This window comes from Colobus angolensis, unplaced genomic scaffold (assembly GCF_000951035.1).
Source record: "Colobus angolensis palliatus isolate OR3802 unplaced genomic scaffold, Cang.pa_1.0 Scaffold439, whole genome shotgun sequence".
Taxonomy (NCBI): domain Eukaryota; kingdom Metazoa; phylum Chordata; class Mammalia; order Primates; family Cercopithecidae; genus Colobus; species Colobus angolensis.
The window spans coordinates 628,128-645,698 of record NW_012117810.1 but is presented as its reverse complement, the minus strand read 5'-3'; the positions used below and the strand labels follow the sequence as shown (position 1 = coordinate 645,698).

The following is a 17,571-nucleotide window of genomic DNA, read 5'->3' as shown; positions in this document are numbered from 1 at the left end:
ACACCTAATTAAGTGCTCAAATCATAGAAATATAATTATTGTCATTGTTGTTACATGTTCTATGCTGGAACTTGTAGTTTTTTTCTGTTCTACAAATATATCATGTGCTACACTGACCCTATTAAGGGAAACCCCAGATCAAGAAGTATGGAAAACGTCTTATATAATAAGCCTTTCTCTTCACTTCTGTGAAATTAGTAATTTACTCTCATTGACAGGAGGCCCTGTAAAAGTAAAGGGTAGGAGGTCTCATCAGTTCTGCTATCTTGTATCATTGAGGACTTGCCAGAGGAAAATATTTAAGCTGGCATCTGAAGTTTAAGGAAATTCTTGCTAGTGATGAGATGGGAGAAATGGATTCCCAACAATGAAATAGCATGTTTCCAAATATATACTTGGAATATTTATTTCAACTTGGAATGCTGAAAATAAATTCAGAAATAGTACCAATAAGCAAAGGGGAAAGTTGTGAAAGAAATTGGAATGTGGGTCATAACGCACTCTTTGTCTTCATCTCTGTTTGTCTGGCCATTAGCCCTCCCCCTCTCAATAGGTGGAGCAACACAAGATATTAGCCCTCTTGAGGTCAGCAATCGTTGCACAAATATATTTTAGATAGCAAAGACTGTGAGGTGGTAGTATCTCACTCTATGCATTCAGTAAACACATGGGTGATTTAATTTTATCAAGAGATTGTGGAAGAGAAACTCTTTTAACAATCTAATGATCCCTGTAATTTATGTTTGGGAGATATGAGGCATGGGACCCAGGAAATTGTACCTTGGTGAAGGAACTGCTGGATGGGGTTGTTGGCGGCATCTGAGGAGTCTTGGGACGGCTTTCAGGTAGGGTTGTGCCAGCCTCTGAAGGTTTTGGATGCTGACTCCGTTCCTGGGATAGTGCCATGCCCCTGGAGTCATGGCTTCTCTGGCTTGTATTTTTGTGTATCTGAAAGTATTCATTTTTTTTTGTTTAATGTTTTTTAATATTAGGGAAAGCACAACATCTTTAAATACGTGAGACTATCATCCTTTATTAAATTCTAATAGATGTCATTACCTTTAAAAATTGCCTCTATCTAATGTATTCCTCCAGGCAACTGCCAATATATTTTTTTTGCTAAAATGTAAAATGATCTAACATTCTTAGTAAAATAACATCTTTATTTACTTATTTTTTTAAAATGAACTCCATTTTTGTCTTTATGGCATAAGACAGATGAGAAAAGGACTACTTGTTACCTGTCTTGTATGAGTTTTTCTTACCTTTCCACATATGCCAAAGTTGTACAGAACTCACTATGCTGTTTCTCACTTTTAATATTTGTATGCAACATTTTATCTGCAGTTTCTAGTGCATACTGGTTTGTCATAATGTACAAGGAAGGCAATGGGATACAAAATGTATATCCATGATCTCATTTAATTTTCAAGCAATCTTATGAGGAACATGTAAGCTATTTCTCTAATATCATGCACCTAAATGAGCAAAATATATACCAAGCCTATCTTACTGCAAAGAACTTGGTTTTGATAACTAACTTCAATTAGGCCTGTGTCCTCCAAATTTTTTCAAATATTTTAGTAGTTAGCACAAGTTTCATGTCTTTTTGAAGAAGATAATTAATGTCATTCTCTTAATATATTTTAATAATTTTCTCTAAGTGTAAGTGCAAGGGCATCATTTGGTTTCTCATGAACTTGCAGAATTTTAAGTGTAAAGCAACAGAAGTATGGTTTCCTAAAACTTAAAGCAAATGATTTTCATCTTTGGAAAACTAATATTTGTTTATTTCCCACCTGGATGAAACTATGCATTTCTGACATCAGCTTTGACATATTTTCCCTCTTTCTCAGTCGAAAGCAGAAGAGTTGAAGCTTATCTCCTTTTTCACAGGGGATATCGTGGCATTCTCCTTTTCCTACTACAGTCATACTTCCTGTTTTATCCTGAATTTCATAGATTGTTGTCTTCCTATTTACAATTTTCTGCAACAAAAAATTAATATCATGTCTGTGAGAACATAGTAACTACTGTACATAAGGGAAAGTCTCTTGTGACAGATTAAAAACAAGATGCAAGACAGCAACTCCTAGTACTGTATCAACATACCATACATATGCCTTAGTCTAGACCATCTCACAGAACTCTCCCTCAATATCCTTTTTGTTTAAGTCCTTAACATTCTAAATATTTCTATTACAGTTCTAGAGCAATGAGTTATCTTCCCAATTTCAACTTCTTTCACCTCCAAGACAGCTATGCTTCCCAAAGCACCTTGATACAAAGGAACCTGAAGTCGTTGGTAGGCTTATTTGGCCTCTGCCCCTATGCAAAAAGTATGGGCATCTGTTAAAACTAATTATTTGCTATGTTATGAGGAATCTATTATAAAAAACAAGCTTTTAGTAACTATCTAATTACTTTTTTGACTTTCTCCATTTACTGAATCTCTTTCAACATCTCCCATCCTGAAATCAGGTCCTTAAGTTCAAACATTCCAATTTCTTGCTCATCAAAGCTATTACTCATCGTTCTGGATGTGTATTTCTAAGGAAAATTTCTTTAAGAGTGTGTACAGAAAGCAACACTGCTAAAATAAGAGATCATTCTAGAAAATAAATATAACAGATTGAGAGCTGTTGATCATCTAAGAAATTACTGGAATCAATAGCCAGGTATAGACGATTTTCTGAGTTAGAATGTCTCTTGCTAACTAGTTTCATAAATTTTGACAGTAACATATCAGAAAAATTATTCTGCTCTTTTTTTGTGACATATCTAATATATGAGTACAGATTACTTGACTTTCCAAGTATCATCCAAATTTATATTTCTCAGTTGTTCAATACTTTTTGATGAATAGGCTTCATTTGGTCAGAACATTGTCCTACCTGTTTTCTGCAGTTGATTTCCAGGTATAATCAGTCAATTCATTTCTTGCCCTGATTGTCAAAACTGGAACTCAAGCCTCAAAGGACAATACTTTATTCTAAATGAAAATAATGTGATTTTTGCTACAATTGAGATTATAATCAAAGAAATAAGTTTAGTATTATGTTTGTATGGATCTAGATCCCTCACTATCCTTGATCATTATGACTCATAATAGGTAGTCATAGCTGATGAAGTCTCAAGGTTTCTCAGTGAATGTTTTACTAAAGAACTTCAGGATGATATTTTGGAAAGAAAAACATGGGAATGAGAACATTAATAGTTCCCTAATCCTGGTCTTAACCTTGAAGAAGACTTTATTTACTTGTCAGTAGTTTTGAGAGAGTCCTGAGTTCTAATGTTAAGTAAATATGCAAACTTCCATTTAGCACATCAGAGGTTTTAACTTCACATGTTATTGTAGAAAATACAACAAAACAGCTTTGATGCCTTACCGTATGTAGCATATATAATCCATATACAATATATCCTGAAGTTTGTTTGTGAAGAATATTGATCTTCGGAGTTTTCTTTGCTCTTGTAATGATGTCCCTTGGAACCTGAAACATTTGGTCAGGACCAGCTTCAGATACAGAAGAGGCTTCATTCACCTCTAGGAGACTATTATGTTTAGAATAATTTGATATAATGATGATTCTCTTTTTAATGAATTTCCCCTTCAAGTTGATGTTTAAAACCTTCACATGAAAGAACTGTGTCTGCGTAGCCACTGTAGCATGAAACATTCTTCTTTGCTCATTTTCTGAGAATTCATATTTAAATATCTTTGTTGCACTTAGTACCATCACGATTATTGGATCTTTTGGGAAAATATTTTTACTGGGAGTTGCCTGACGGTTGGCCAATGGTTTCAGGCTCTGTGCATGATAAAAAAGGAACACAAAAAAGAAATTTTTGAGTGAGGAATACAGAATTGCTCTTCAATGACCTCAAGTCACAACACTGGGCCCCAAAACGGTTATAGATGTGTAGAGCTAGGGCCAGGATACAGGGAAGGAGAGGATATCCTGAAGTAGTCTCATAGCCAGATGCAGTAATATAGGAGACCACATGGTAAAGGAAGACTCTTCTCTAAACAGAATAATCCTTAAAATGTAAGATATAATAGCAACATAAGACAAGTGGATGCTGAGCTGATTATCATGAAGTAACTTAGGATAAAATAAACTTAGGATAAAATAATGAATTGTAGTTTTACTCTTACCAGCTTAAAATACCAGAGCATAAAAATAGACAAAATACAATTGAATAGCACTGAAATGGTAAAGGGTATCTACCACAAACCACATACATCAATAGTGTTTAGTTATTACCAATGTAGACAGGGCAATTTTTAGCATACAACTCATACTTTTCCTGCCTAAGACAAATACTGTTAAAGCAGGGGAGAATACCTGTGGGCTAAACCCTCAGAATGCCCTCATCTCAGTAGGTTCAGGCTACAGACACTCTACAGTGTCATTTCCACCATTGCAGCCTTTCTCAATGTCAGGGCTCTAGGAGGTAGCATGCTGGCAGAAAACCAAGGATCAGAGTGGATTGTCTTTAATATCCTTTCTCTATAACATACAGGTTCCCTTAAATTGCAGCAGAACACATTAATGAAAGAAAAGTTGTTCAATTTCAAGAAAAAGCACTGGAGGAATAGGTAGGCCTCATTCGCAAACCAGCAGCTCCTGAGTGTTCTGATCTGGAATACCATATACAGTGATCACCTGTGAGTGACTGGACTTTATTCGATCTGACTTTTCATCCATGCGACCCATTCAGCCTAACACAGAAAAGTCCTTTCCCAATGCAAGTTGATCAGTAACTATAGACTCATCCATGAGAATATTAATAGTAACCAATATGCAACCTCACAAGGAGCCACATGAATACAGGACCTGCATGAAGGGGATCATAATAACTGCTCAGAGAGACATAATAGGACATTACGTTATATTACGGTATTTTCAGAAAAAATATGTGTATACATAGGAGTAAATATGAGAGGGTATATAGAGAAATGTGGCAAATTATGGATGCTGGAATTTCACGTAAATTTAATTAAGTTTGATCTGGTTTGTCTGCATTCATTCCTTTTTTTTCTGAAATAGTCTTATATTAATACAAAATCTAATGTAAGAAAAAAGGGAATAGAGCATGTTCCAATTAAGGTTGGTCTTGTGGTTTCATCACTTGTTACCTATCATAGTTGATCTCCTGTATTGTGTATCAGAAATACAGAACATTCTTTCTTATAATAAAGCTCATTAGAGTTTCAATTAGTTTTTAGACTATTGCTGATACATGCATACAGTAAGGCTGACCTGTCCAAATTTGAGACAAGTACAACATTATAAGGATTATCAGAATCATGCAATTATTAATTGTAGTTTACTTTCTTTCATTTGTAAGTCTTGGTGTATCATCTTCTGTCTGCCTACATTTTCCCAAACTCCTGAGCTCTCTTCCCTATTCCATCACTTCTCTTTGTTTTTAGAACTTTTGGCCTCACAATAGGTATCTTTGACTGAGTCAGATGACCTTTATTTGTCATTTGCTTAGCTGCAGTGCTTCATATGTTAGAATATGGTACTTTTTTTTTTTTTTTACCTTTTTATTTTGAGACAGAGTCTCACTCTGTCGCCCAGGCTGGAGTGCAGTGGTGTGATCTCGGCTCACTGCTACCTCCACCTCCCTGGTTCAAGCAATTCCCATGCCTCAGCCTCTCAAGTAGTTGGGATTACAGGTGCATGCCACTGCACCCAGCTAATATTTTCTATTTCTAGTAGAGACGGTGTTTCACCATGTTGGCCAGACTGGTCTCGCACTCCTGACCTCAGGCAATCCACCTGCTTCAGCCTCCCAAAGTCCTGGGAATACAGGTGTGAGCCACTGGTTTTTCATTTTTTCATTGAGTAAAGGTATTTATTGGAAGTTTCCCATGAGGCAGACACTGAAGTAGGCCCTGGTTTACGGTGGTCCACAGAATTACAAACTAACCCTAATCTTGGAACTACGTTGAGTAGGTGGGAAAGATAAACACTTCTTAACTTGAGTTGTCATAAACAGTAGAATAGAAAAAAAATTCCTAGGAAACAGAACACCATGAAGATTTAACCTAAGTTACAGGAGTCTAAGTGAGGATTCCCTGAGGATAAGGTCTCAGTATGGGGATCCAGAGGGTGGATAAGGTTGGCCAGTAAGAGTTTTAAGGTGAAAGAAATATGGTGTGCAAAAATCCTAAAGGAAAAAGGAGCATGGTGTATGTCAAAGAAACTTGAACAAATTAGTGAACAAAGGGAAGGGGTGTGAAACAGATGGGGGCAGTAGACAGTGAGTCCATTGCTGAAAGTTCCAGATTCCACAGCTCTCTCTCTCTTCTCTAGACAACACAGGACAGAAAACTTTCTGCAGTCAGAGATAATATCAAGTTCATCAAGTATCCCTTTGGAAGCAAAAGATTAAAATGCAGTGATTCTCAATCTATACATTTGATTTACTGGCTGATTATTGATGTCATTTTTCAGTAGAGGATGAAATCAGATTCCTACATTTTGGGCTGAAGAAAATGAATCAGAAGGGGACCAGGAAGAGTGTACCTTAGTTGAGGAAGTGTTGGGTGGAGCTGATGATGAGGTCTGGGGAGGTGAGGAACAGCCCATGGCTGTGGACATGCTGGCTTCTGCAGAGCAGGAAGGCTGAGTCTGCTCTTTGGACATCTTACTCCTTTTGGTTCCAGTCTCTTCTTCAGATGGTTTTCTTCTTTTCTACAAGTAGTTCATTTTTCTTGTTAATTATTTTCAGTGTCAAATGAAGCAGAACACATTTTCATTACAAGGCAGGATGTTTATTATATATAAATTATTTTTCTTGGAAACTTAAGTGGGGGCTGTACATCCCCAGGCCAATTGAAAGAACAGGGCATAGATGGTTTCATTTTAAAAAGGGGAGCGGAGAAAGTAACACACATCACTCCTTAATTACTTGTATTTTGGGATATGCTGACTTGCAGTTAAAAAACTAGGCTTTTGTAAACACAGGAAACATTTTTTTTATCTGACTCTCAAGTTAAATCCTTCTCTATTGGGGATGAAAATATACTTATTTTATACATATTTACATTATGTTTACTAAAGCATTTAACTTGTTGCCTCGCAGAAAGAAGATGATCAATTATTATGTAATATGATAAATCTGAAACTTGATGGGAACCATAGGAAGAAATAACTGTCTGCTGGAGAGATTGAGTGGAAGAGCCATAGCAGAGCTTCCACTGTGAGACTTGAAGCCTGCTCCTCTTCCTGAAGCTTACCTGAAGTCCAAGAGTCTCCTCTGCTCCTTTAGCTGTGAGTGTGTTGCTTGTGGTGGATGCAGGTGTAGCAGGATCCACTTCTTTCTGTTTCCTCGTTTCAGATGGGATTGTTCCTTTGACTGGAATGGATTCCATTTTATTCACAACTAATGCAGAAAAAAGGAAGATGTATAAACCCAGAGCAGATGATCGGGGACAGCCGAAGCAGTTTCAATACTATTTGCTCTTAATGCCTGCTTGAGAGTTCAGGTGTGTTTTAGTCTACCTCTGTTGCATTAGCCTAGTCTGGCTTCCAGGAGGCCAGCAGGAGAAACAAAGGCACAAACACTGACTCATACTCTTCAGTGCTTTCATCACTCCTCCTCTGTGTAGTGAGGACATCCTTCCTGTCCTCTGACTCCATGTGCCTCAGTCAAACCCGTTCCCAATCCTATTCTTCTATCATTTCCTTTTAAAATGTAAGGTTCTCATGATGCTGACTGCCTAGTCACATTCTACAGATAATCTATTCAAATTACAGAAACCAGTGAAAGGAGATGTTATATAGGTTTGTGAGGTGAGATATTGTGACTTTTGACTTTTTTATTTCTTATTTACTTTTTTTTTGAGATGGAGTCTCACTCTGTCACCCAGGCTGGCGTGCAGTGGCGCGATCTCAGCTCACTGCAAGCTCTGCCTCACAGGTTCACGTCGTTCTCCTGCCTCAGCCTCCCGAGTAGCTGGGACTACAGGTGCCCACCACCATGCCGGGCTAATATTTTTTGTATTTTTTAGTAGAGACGGGGTTTCACCATGTTAGCCAGGATGGTCTCGATCTCCTGACCTCGTGATCCGACTACCTTGGCCTCCCAAAGTGCTGGGGTTACAGGCGTGAGCTACCACGCCCGGCCGACTTTGTTTTAATTATTTTAACTCAATGATAGGAGCAATGCTTACATTTAAATACTATGTTATCTTTTGTATTATAAAGAATGATGATGTGTTGAATGTTCTCAATAGAATGGACACATTAATTGGCTAAATTTACATATCTCAGATATAAACAACAATTTTTTATAATTTTATTTTGTCATTATGTAATCTTTCAAATGTACTAGAACTCTCAGTCTGTCTTCAACTCCCTCTCCTTTTTGTTCTTTTACTGCACCTCAACTCCGATATACGTCAATCCACATTAGTAATGGAATGCCATAAGCTGTCAACTTGTTGGCATCTGAAGTGCCAACAATGTCATGGCCAGTGAGTCACAAATTGGGAAAAGGATGTATCAGCTATGACCAAGGTGGCATTCTAATCAAGGTTGGGAAGGGTGGGAATGGTTGCAGCGGGTGGGTGTTCCTTCTTCCCAATTACCTTTTAACTTTTCTCTTTTAAGAGTTTCAGCAAGGTCTCCCAGTGTTGGTATTTCTTTGAAGAATTCTATTAGTTTGCCCAAACCAGCATCACCTGGGAACTTTTCTTCCATCAAGTCAGCAATCTGAATTTTGTCATACTCTTCTTTCATTTTTGGATTAAGTTTTAAATCGTTGCTCAGTAAGGACTGAACAATTCTAAAATGATAATCATTGATGACCTCCAATCCTTTTAGTAGAACAATTTTCTTGTAGTTATTTGCCATCTCTAAAGATATAAGTGAGCCTACGAGAGAAAAATGGTAGAGAGTGTTACACACGTATACAGACAGTTTAAAAGAGGATGTATGCCTCTGTGAATGAGTGGCCCATAAGAAAGAGTTGTTCATGAATATGTGTGATAAAGAAGGACTTAATGACCAAATGTGTTACTGTAGAAATTGAGTGAAGAACTGTTTCTTTAGGAATGTCCAAGTAATTCTTCCCATTTAATGAGGATAGTTGAATTGGGTCCAGGTGTTAGAAGGAGGTCTGTGAACAAGCAATTGTCTCAGTGTTTAGAGTATGGGCTGTGCAGTGTCAAAGTCGTTGGTTCCTCTTCCCATCCTTTATTGGGACTGGGGCCTATCCCCCAAAACCTGCCTGTTGTTTCTTAAATCTTCCCACACCCACCACTATGACTGGAGTGGCCTAGGTGTAAATGGGCTGCAGCCTCTCACCTTATATGAATAACTTTCTGCCACAGCACTACAGTTTCATGCTGGGGCACTGACCCTATTCTCCTTAACTCTTCTCTTGTCAGCTATCATTAGTATCCTCTTCCTTGGTGTTGGACCCTGCCGTATTTGTCCTCTGTGCCCATAAAACTATCACTTTCCTGGACATCTACATTTTCTCTATTGCAGAACACAGGATTTATTGGCTGGAATATTTTGATAGTTGCTTGATTTTTCTTTTAGGCTCGATTTGTCTAATTCATTTTCTTTTAACAGATCCACACTTATCTCCATAAAACACATTTTTATCCCACTGAAATGTTTCAATATTTGCTCATTTTCTTTTCAATACATTCCTTGCTTCTTGTATTGGTTTCAGAAAAGTTTGAATAATCTGCATTTTTTTTTTTTTCTTTAAACCTCTGGCACTTGTGTGTTCCTTATATCTTACGATTCAGAAGTATAAAACATTTTCATGCTTCATGACTTTGCTAATTCTCTTCTCATTGCCTGGAAAGCCATTCCCACATTCCTCTCTCTAACTACCTCTCCTACAACCTTTAAGACTCAACTGAGAGTTTGTCTTCTAGAAATTTTCAGAGTCCCCTTAAGGACACAGTATTACTCCTCTGGACCTCTTTAGTGCCAGTGCACTTTAGCACATGATGACACACAAAGCATGCTATGGATTCCTATTTCCTTTTTAAATTATCACAGCACTTTGCGAGGCCGAGGGAGGCAGTTCACCTGAGGTCAAGAGTTCAAAACTAGCCTGGCCATGATGGTGAATCCCTGTCTCTACTAAAAGTACAAAAGTTAGCCAGGCATGGGGGTGGGTGCCTGTAATCCAAGCCACTTGGGAGGCTGAGGCAACAGAATCACCTGAACCCGGGCGGTGGAGTCTGCAGTGAGCAGAGATCACGCCGCTGCACTCCAGCCTGAGTGACAAAAGCAAAACTCCATCTCAATAAAAACAAATACCAAAACAAATATTTTAATTATAGAAAGCATGTATTTGTGTACCTCTTATGTAATTAAGATATTTAAATTCCTGGAGCTGTTAATTGCTTTCTTCTTGAGAGAACATAAGTGTCCTCAGATTGAAAAGCATAGAATGAAGGAAAAAATCTATACAAAGACATATAGTCAAACTGAAGCATATAAAAAACAAATAAATACTCCATACACCTCTGAGAATGAAGAATAGATCACCTGCAAAGATCCAAAAATTAGATTGAAACTGATTCTCAAAAACGAATCTACTTGAAACAGGAGAATGGAATCATTTTTATATAATGCTGGTCCAAAATCCCGTATAAATTGCTAAACAAAAAGTTTAGAAATCGGAAGTTTTGATTTGTTTTGTGAGTATGACAACACAATTAACTTGCAAAATGAAACCAGATGTGAGATTACAGGAGGCTATGTATGATTTTTATTTATTCCACTTAAACACAAATATTCATATATTTTGATGCTGAAATATTAGTGCTTTTGTTTTTGCAGTAATGACACTGATAACATTGGGGTTTCTAGAAAAATGTGCATTAAGTAATCTTTTAAACCTCCAAGTCCTGATTTTCAAAACATATCGAGCCTCCCAGGTACAAAAGAAATGCTCTCATCTTGTCTTGAAGGAAAAAATAATTTTTAAAACTAGAATTTCAATCTAAACAAAATGATATTTAAACAAAAGATCCTCAAAAACTGTTCTCTGAACCTCAAGGCCTTACTAGTTTTTCCAGACAAAGATGCATACAGAAACATTTTTGGAAGTACTTTTCAATAGAAAATTTAAAAAAAAATTTTAAAAAGCTGCAGGCCAAAAGACGAGTAAGAATGAAAAACGAACTTGTTTATGTATGCCTATGTCTTAAAAAGAAAGCCCTGATCAAAGAAAAGAGAAACAGAAAGTATACCAACATGGTGGAGGGAGGGAAGAAAAAGAATCTGACAGTTTACTAATGTAATTGTCTTAGAGGGTGAGATAGAAATGTAAGTTTAAAAAAAAGACAAGTAGGAGAATATAGAAGAGTTATAAATTGAAGTGAAGATAGCAGAAACAGGCCAAAATATGTTAAATATTAGCCTATACATAAAGAGCTTAACTAATTAAATGACAACTTTTATCAAATTTGATTTAAAATTTCTATATGTCAGTGAAAGATCACTGAAAAGTGAAGATCACTGAAAAGTGAAAAAGAAATTTAAATTATCATGCAAGGAGAAACTAGAAGAAAGCCAGCTTATCTATGTTAGAATCATTTTAAAAAAGATCTTACGACAAAGAGTATTATCAGATACCACATGGTAAAAGGGTGAATTCCTGGGAAGATACAATAATTTAAATTATAGATTTATCTAATAATAATAAATATATTATTTTTCATTATTGTATAGTCTTTCATGATAATATATTGTTATATAATATATTTATCTTCATATACACACATATGTACACACACTGCCACAAATATATATATTTATATGTGTATGTTTATGTTTAGAAACATGTATGCATGATCACATACCACACATAATATACATTATATATATGCATATGAGCATATCTATATATTATATATATGAATTTGAGAGAAGTACAAGTAAGCATATCTATATATTATATATATGAATTTGAGAGAAGTACAAGAAAATTCCGTCTTATAATAGGAGTTTTTATATCTTCCAATACTAAATGAACAAAGTAAAAAAATAACATTTTTACAAATTTGAGCAACATAATTGATAGCAGTATTTATCTAACATAAATAAATTCTGAAATCAACATTTGAAATCTCATATTCTAGTCAAGTACACTGAAATATTGCACCAGGCTATACAGAAAGACTTCTAAAAATTCTAAACTTTGCAATATAAATTTATTTCAAATTGACTTCCCTGCCTCTCTCCTGTACATTGCCACTAGAAAAATAAAAAATCATTAACTTTCAGGAGGGCAGGAAGTAATCTTAAAATGACTGAAAAACTGCCTTTTACACCTGGTGTAGAATGATGCTTATGTAAAAGTTAAACATACTTATGAAAATATTGACACAAATTATTTGAATAATTGTGTTTGCAAAATGGATAAATTTTCTACTGTGTTTTCATTTGTAAAATAATATACTTACAAAACGTTCTCACATACGTTTGTGTGTGAGAACATGTTTTGTAAAATTGAGATAATACCATAAAACACAGCTCTACATCTAGATGTCTTTTTTACTTAATATTATTTCCTGATAGTTTGTGCACAACATTATCTTGTCTCATTTTATCTTCCACTTTCATTTTAGGTTCAGGGAGTACATGTGCAGGCTTGTTAAATGAGTAAACTTTGTGTCACTGAGGCTTGTTGTACAATGATCCCATCACCAAGGTAGTGAGCATAGTACCAGATAGATAGCCTTCTAACACACATACTGTTCCCACCTTTCCCTCTCAAGCAGTCCCCAGTGTCTAATGTTCCCATCTTGTGTCCATAGGGATTCAATGTTTAGCTTCCACTTATAAGTGAGAACATGCAGTATTTGGTATTCCTGTGTTAATTCACTTAAGATAATGTTCTCCAGCTATATCCATGTTGTGCATATACAGCGTGGAATACTATGCAACCATAAAAAAGAATGAAATCATTATCTTGTCTTTTGCCTAGACCCCTGTGGCCACCAAGCTTTCTAACCTCAGAGAATATATATTCAGAGAATTTGTTTTAAAATTTGCAATGGTCAAAATGCATATTCCTTCATTCGTGCCCCAGTTGTAGAATAAAGGATATCTACTATCTCTGAAGTAAGTAAAGAATTGGAAATAGTAACTGCAGTTTTCACTTTTCTGAATATAGTTGATACCAGCTCTACTCCCTTCACCCCACTGCTCTGAAGAACCAATATTAATTTTTCCGTTGTGATTTTGTGGATTTCAAGGAAACATCTAGATCTTTTCTACAAAAATACCCACAGTACTCACCTTACTGGGAATTTCTTCAACAGTAGTCCAGATCTTGAGATCTTCAGAAATGTAGGAAATGAGGATTGTTTTGAGTAGGGAAAGCAATCAGTAAAGCTCTCAGAAACTGAAATACAGGATGTTATACTCTCCTGAAATGCTAAGAAAATGAAGTATTTTCAAAGACAGTAAGGGAAAATGGCCGTCCTTAGAGTCACTTCACTTGACTAGTACTGGCTTCCTCACACTCTGCTTTGCCCTAGGGAGAGAGGAGTTGTGAAACAATGTGCAGACTCCTCCCAGCTCCCGCCAGTGTTTTTCACTTTCCATCTTGTTAGAGAAAATGAACAGTTTCTTCCCTTCAGGTATCTTATCAAAGTAAAATTTATATCAAAGTTATATTTAAATTTTTTTTCTTACAAATGTTGATATCTGAATGGAGTTCCAACCTTAGAACTTTCTTAGCCAGCAGATTTACATGTGGGTCATTAGAGACCTCTATTCCAACAAATGATTGTCAAGTATAAGAGGAAGCAAGGTGGCTTCTTCTCCCTCCTTTCCTGTGCACAGAGTGGCAGTTGCAGGAGGAGATCTTGGTAGGAGCATCTATTGCTACCAGTACTTTACTGCATCTCCTGCATGGGAGAATGTCTGCTATGAAATGGCAATTGGTTTAAATACTACCTGAAGCATTCACCCAGTTATTAATAGTTGACAAACCTAGGGCTTTCCATATCAGAAAGTTATTACAAATATATAAATCCTTTCTCAAATATATATGAAGGAGTTTAACACTAGCTGTCCTCTTGACTATGACTACTTAACCTCAATGATTAGATTCACAACTACTCACGTTTTCTTCGTTATTCATGGAAAAACACAAGTGGATAGTGGGCTCGCAACATGACAGCATCGAAGCCTTGAAAATCCTGGAAAATGCACTGAACTTCGGTAGGGTGAGAGTCCTGTTAAATCATTTTCTCAGCAGTATTTTTTCTGTTAAGGGCAGTGGATGTCCTTCAGAGTACTGTAGCCCCAAGATGTCAAATAAATGACAGCAACTGGCAGATGATGTTGTGTTAACCCAGCAGCAGATCTGCAAGCAGGATGTGGCTGTGAGTGGAAAGTGGGGCCCCAAATATAGCTGTAGGGGAGAAAACATATATATTTTTTAAATTTCCCTTTTTAGGTTCTTAGCTGACACTCTCCTGAAAACGCCAAATTAACGAGAAAAACAAGCAGTTTATTAATGTGTGTTCTACCTATCACAAGGGATAGGCCTCAGTTCAAAAGTATTTCTCTCCAGGCTGTGGCTTAGAAACCTTGTTTAAGTAGTGTTTCAATAAAGAGCCATAAATCCTATACAGTGAAAAGCAAAGGAGAAAGCAGTCCCAGTCATTTAAAAGGTGGGAAAATGTGGGAAGTTCCCAGATTCCTCAGGTTTCTGGTGGTGCCTTCCCTGGGCTGAAAAGCAAGTGCTTTCTCCAGTAAATAAAGATTTATGTCCTACCATCAGGCAAATAGTGCCTGAGGCAGCATATTCCCCTGCATTTTCTGTGTGTTTAACTTAACAGTCCTAAGTATTTTGAGAAGTATTTTTGGTTTCCTTCACAAATAATACAAATGATCTGAGGCCATCTTGGAGCAGAAGCTAGGGTCACGGAGAGGATGGTTGAAGTCTGGATTTGGAAACATATGATAACTTTATCAAAGCAAAGGTAAGTTAAGAAAAAGCAAAGAGGATCTGGAAGGGTGGCCATAAAAATACCTTTGAGTGTTCATGGTTGTATAGGTTTACATGCTGTTAATGTGGAGACACTGAGTTGGTCTTAAGATAATAGGTAGAGAGGGATATTAGGAAGGTCAGGCTACCCCAATTCAAAGGTCAGAGAGTAGAGGAAACTTGGTAGAAATTATCATGTTTCAGGACATTTCTCTCTCCCCTTTTTGGTAATAATTTCATGCAGAGTAATGCCTTTGGTTAGGACGCCAGCATACAACACACAAATTACTGTCACCAATGAAGACAATTCAGAACATTGCTCCGTAATCCATACTGTGCAGATAAAATTGTAATAGATGAAGCAAAGAAATGCTTTAAAAATGTGCATTTGTACTGATTCTGAAGCAGTGGGCAATAATTTGCAATTTGTGCCATCACACAGAAAGCTCATTAATAGAACATACAAGAGATCCTGATAAGGAGGAAAAAGTCTGGATGAACCTTCATGACTTTATCATTTGAAGTACTAATTCCCATGCTCATTCAAAGTCCTCAGGAAAAGTTCCCACCAGATTAATATTCTAACCAAGATGTTAGTAAATTACTGCCTGTGGGACAATACTAACACACCATCCACTTTTGTAAGTAAAATTTTATTGAAACACAGCTATGATTATTCACTTATGCATTATCAATGTCTACTTCATGGTGCAATGAAGAGTTGACTAGCAACAGAGTACATCTGGCTGCAGAGTGTAAAGATTTTGCTGCATGGCTTATTACATAAAATGTTTGTCAGTCTGTACCCAGTCATCAGTCTAGGAGACAGCAGAAAGCCTCTAAAGAGAAAAGCAAAAGTAAGTAGAAGAGCAATGTTAAATCAAGGTTAGCCTAAAGCTGGCTTCTTACATATTCTAAGTTCGGCCTAAAGGTTTCTCGTGCAGCGTGAATGATGGCCTAAATGGAAGTGTAAACAGACTGTAGTATACTCTTGGGTCAATCACCAAGTTTTGTCCAATCAAATGTGGCCCACTTGTTCAAACCGCGTTCAAATAAGGCAAACTCTGAGCTATAAGCAATCCAGCTCTCTATCTCATGTCCATTTTCTGTATCTCACTTTTCTTTTTCTCTTCATAAATCTTTCACTGTGTGGCTGTGCTGGAGTCTCTGAGCCTACTCTGGCTTGGGAGGCTGCCTGAATAACAAATCGTTTGTTGCTCAATTAAACTCTTTTAAATTTAATTCAGCTGAAGCTTTTCTCTTAACAGTAATCACACCAACAAACCACATTTGGGGCTTTTAAAGTCCATTGTAAACCCAAGGATAAAGGCTTGTGATAATTTTTGTGATCTCAGAGAGGAAAATGGAAATGCAGAGTGTTAAAGCCTTTCTCTATCCCTAAGAGTCAGAACAAAACCCATTTGTATGGGAGCCTCCGTTAGCAAGATTGCTTTATGCATTCATGACCATGGGCCACCTGAATCAGGTGCCTTCTCCTTTTGTCTCTCAAGTAAATAGTTTTCTGTTTCTCAAGGAAGAGGGAAGGGTGATTGAGTTTTAAATGTTGAACCAATCTTACATCCCTCAGATAAAACACTTTTAATGATGTATTATAATTTATCATATTGATAAGGATATTGGTAAGTATAATTTTTCAATATTTCAAAAGTGTTTTTACATTTATTTTCATGTGAGAATTGGCTTTTGTTTTAGTTTCTGTGTAATACCTTTAATTTGGGTGTGACAGCAAACTGGCATTTCGAAAACAGATTGTATAGACATGGTAAACTTTTATCCTCAAATGTCTGATAGAATTCATAAAGTGTCTATTCCCAAAACTTTCACTACGGAAAGATTTTTGTTATAACTTCTCTTTCTCTAATAGATATAAAAATATTTAGTTGTTTTATTTCCTTACAAGACAGTTTTGGCAAGTTGTGTTTCATGGGAATTTTTTCTGTAACAAATTTGTGTTTTACAGGAATTATGCAAGTAAGTAAACAAACTTATTTGCATAATATTGTTCATAATATTATTTTATTACCATTTTAATATCTGCAGTGTTATCCCTTTACCTTCCTGATACTGGTCATTTATATTATCCTCCGCTATTTTTCTTGATTATTCCTGGTAGACTGACTCTCTGAGGAGGATACTCAGGGAAGTTCAAAGTCAAGAGGGGCGACAAAAAGGACAGTAAAGGATTCTGAAGCGTTTGGCACCTATATCTAGGACAAAAGGTAAATAACATTTTCACACCCAGCCAGACTCACAAAAAATCTCATACTAAAGGTCTATTACCTGATCATATATATCTTCCTTCTGACAACAACAACAACAACAAAAAGAAAAAGCAAGGTATGCTAAAGACAAGGAAAAACAGAGTCTGAAGAGTCAAAAGAAGCATTAGAAGCAGACTCAGATATGACTGTGATGTGGAAATTTGCTGACAGGGAATCTAAACTTACTGTGATTGATGTGTTAACAGCCCTGATGGAAAAAGTAGACTGCATGCAATAACAGATGGGTAAGATAAGCAGAGAGAAGAAAACACTAAGAGACAAATCAAACAAA

The 17,571-nt window shown here is 36.5% G+C and overlaps 1 protein-coding gene across 4 annotated transcripts in view; it reads right to left on the bottom strand.

Moving 5' to 3' along the window:
- The window catches only part of PYHIN1 (pyrin and HIN domain family, member 1), a 42,724-nt gene extending 29,191 nt beyond the window's left edge, over nucleotides 1-13,533 (bottom strand). For 2 of the 4 annotated variants that reach the window (XM_011957170.1, XM_011957172.1), the window contains exons 1-7: nucleotides 13,296-13,533; nucleotides 8,609-8,893; nucleotides 7,256-7,401; nucleotides 6,543-6,710; nucleotides 3,390-3,812; nucleotides 1,800-1,988; nucleotides 781-948 (exon numbers count right to left, since the gene is read on the bottom strand). In XM_011957170.1, the coding sequence (XP_011812560.1) occupies nucleotides 781-948; nucleotides 1,800-1,988; nucleotides 3,390-3,812; nucleotides 6,543-6,710; nucleotides 7,256-7,401; nucleotides 8,609-8,873 (1,359 nt within the window). In that variant the 5' untranslated portion in view covers nucleotides 8,874-8,893; nucleotides 13,296-13,533. The remainder of the gene's footprint in view (nucleotides 1-780; nucleotides 949-1,799; nucleotides 1,989-3,389; nucleotides 3,813-6,542; nucleotides 6,711-7,255; nucleotides 7,402-8,608; nucleotides 8,894-13,295) is intronic. The other 2 variants (XM_011957171.1, XM_011957173.1) reach the window with 1 other exon arrangement.
- Nucleotides 13,534-17,571: the final 4,038 nt, after the last annotated feature.